General features: G+C 33.2%; 1 protein-coding gene across 1 annotated transcript in view; it reads right to left on the bottom strand.

Moving 5' to 3' along the window:
- LOC116018998 (translation factor GUF1 homolog, chloroplastic) overlaps positions 1–1223 on the bottom strand; it is a 10790-nt gene extending 9567 nt beyond the window's left edge. Inside the window, exons 1-2 of the mRNA XM_031259059.1 lie at positions 860–1223; positions 606–782 (exon numbers count right to left, since the gene is read on the bottom strand). Of these exons, the coding sequence (XP_031114919.1) occupies positions 606–782; positions 860–1108 (426 nt within the window). The 5' untranslated portion in view covers positions 1109–1223. The remainder of the gene's footprint in view (positions 1–605; positions 783–859) is intronic.
- Between the last annotated feature and the right edge of the window lie 1149 nt (positions 1224–2372).

The raw sequence follows: 2372 nt of genomic DNA, 5'->3' as shown, positions 1-2372 counted from the left end.
AAAAAAAAAAAAAAAAAAAAAAAAAAAAAAAAAAAAGATCTCCCTTATCTCAAACCAGTGCTTCATTATTACTTTGTTTCTCTTTCTTCACATTCAACAATTACTAAAATTATTTACAGTCTGGAAAACCTTCATATAACACGCACAGAAGGAACCATGTCTGCTGCAGGTTACAACATGAGCCTAGGCTCACCAACCATGGTAAGCCAAAGAGCTGTTTAATAAAACTGCAACCAATATTCATTGCCTTAAAACTACATATCCATTGCAATTTACAACTATAAATAATGTCCTTCAAGACTCACATAACAACATCAGCAATGGTTTAGATAATACCAACTGTGATCATTATTAATCACCATAAAGTTTATTCTTTTTAAAAAATATATTCATTATACTTGTAAACAATGTTCATCAAGGCTCACATAACTACATTAGCCCAGGTTCACAGTATACCAATTACCAAGTTCATATTCCCTAGAATCTTTTCAAATTATTCTTTGCTTCAAAAAGAACATATTTGTGTTTCTAAAACACTAATGCAATTATATGTAAAGGAATTTTCTTCCCTCCCTCAAATGGGAGAATTATATGATTATATGAACCTGTAATTTGATAGTGATGCCTCTTTCTCGCTCCAAATCCATGTTATCAAGGAACTGTTCCTTCATTTCTCGGCTCTCCACTGTCCCTGTCAGCTGCAGCAACTTATCCGCTAGCGTCGATTTCCCATGATCAATATGCGCTATTATGCAGAAATTCCTTATATTCGATATAGGAACCTATACTACAAACAAATTCATTACAATTACAAAACAAATAACAACAACAACAGCAACTAATTGGAAAAATATCGGACCTTCAAGAGGCGGTCTTTGCCGACGCGGGCGGCGAGTTCGAGGTCAGTGGCTGTGGCCTGGCAGTGGACGCGGAAGTTACGGCGGCGCGTTGAGGGAGCATTGTGTTTCCTCCTGTGGTTTGAGAAGTAGGTGAAGTTGAGGTTGGTGGTGCTGTGGTGGTGGTGGTGGTGGTGGTGGTGGTGGTGGAGCGGAAGATGATGATAGGATGAGAGAGTGAATTTGGGGCGGCAAAAGTTCGCGGTTGCCATTCGAAACTGTGTAAAGGAATTGAAGTTTGTTTGGGTTTTCGTTATCTTGTCTGGTGTTTATAGTTATGGTCGTTCTGAGCCACAAGAAAAGGCAGCGCCCAGCGGCCAAGAGGTTTTAGGCTATCGTCGGATTTTAAACGTTCTTCTTCATATCGTATATCTATCCGAAACTTTTAAAATGTCGGTTTAATTAAGAAAATTTAATTTTAATAATAATTATAAATTTCATAACAATATTAGATAAAATTAATTTTTTTTAAAGAATGTTAATACAATTAAAACAAATAAAAACAAGAAGCTGGCCGTTGCTTTTTAATATTTTTTTTCTAAAATATAAGCCTTTAATTGAGAGAGGCAGCCAACAATTGTCCAAGCGGGCGCATGTAACACAAGTGACTGCTGGGTGGCAATTGCGTCTCACTGTTCTTTTTTTTTTTTTTTTACAAAAACCAATACATTGCATGAGTTGAATGGAAAAAAAAAAAAAAAAAAAAATCTCCGATCAACCAAAAAAAAAAAAATCAATTCCTTTTCTTTGTACTATTCAAAAAATCATTAAAAGTCCATTGGTGTGGATGTAAGGGATTGCTAATTTGATGATGTGAAAGTAAAACTGCTTTTGAAAGTGATAAAGTATTGCATTAATAAAGATAGCATTAGAAATATATGCACAAGAATACATCACATATTTTCTCTTCATTTTTTTTTTTTAGTTTAGTTTAGTTTTTTTTTTTTTTGTTTTTGCTTTTTAAAAAAATAATGCCTGTTTTTAGTACTGTATGTTTTATTTATTGACAAAAAAAATTATTCAAATAGGTCATCGAACTACAAACAAAAATATAATTCGTTATCCTTTTTTTGCTTTTAGATATTTTTAAAAGTATTAAATAAATTTAAAATAATACAGTACCTTTTAGTGAGGTGACTACCACACAAACACTAATCAGAGAACATGTGTTCTTTTGATTGAATTGCAAGATTTTGAATTATTCAGAGACTCAATTATAATTTTTCTTTTGAGTTTGAAAGGCCAATTACTTTTTTCGCGTGTAATTTGGTAACTTTTTTTTATTCCTAAATAATTGACCCGTAAATGTGGTCAAGTAGGGCTAGAGTAACCACTACAATAGTAGGTTTGATATCTGTCTCTTCTCATTCTCTTCCCTCTACCTCACACACTTTCTCCTATACTAAAATGGCAAGAGATCTGATCCATGCTAAATTTGTGTCTGCCAGTTATATGCATAATTTTAAAAATTTTGTT

This window comes from Ipomoea triloba, chromosome 5 (assembly GCF_003576645.1).
Source record: "Ipomoea triloba cultivar NCNSP0323 chromosome 5, ASM357664v1".
Taxonomy (NCBI): Eukaryota; Viridiplantae; Streptophyta; class Magnoliopsida; order Solanales; family Convolvulaceae; genus Ipomoea; species Ipomoea triloba.
The sequence above is the reverse complement of the archived record's forward strand: the minus strand, read 5'-3'. Positions and strand labels throughout refer to the sequence as shown.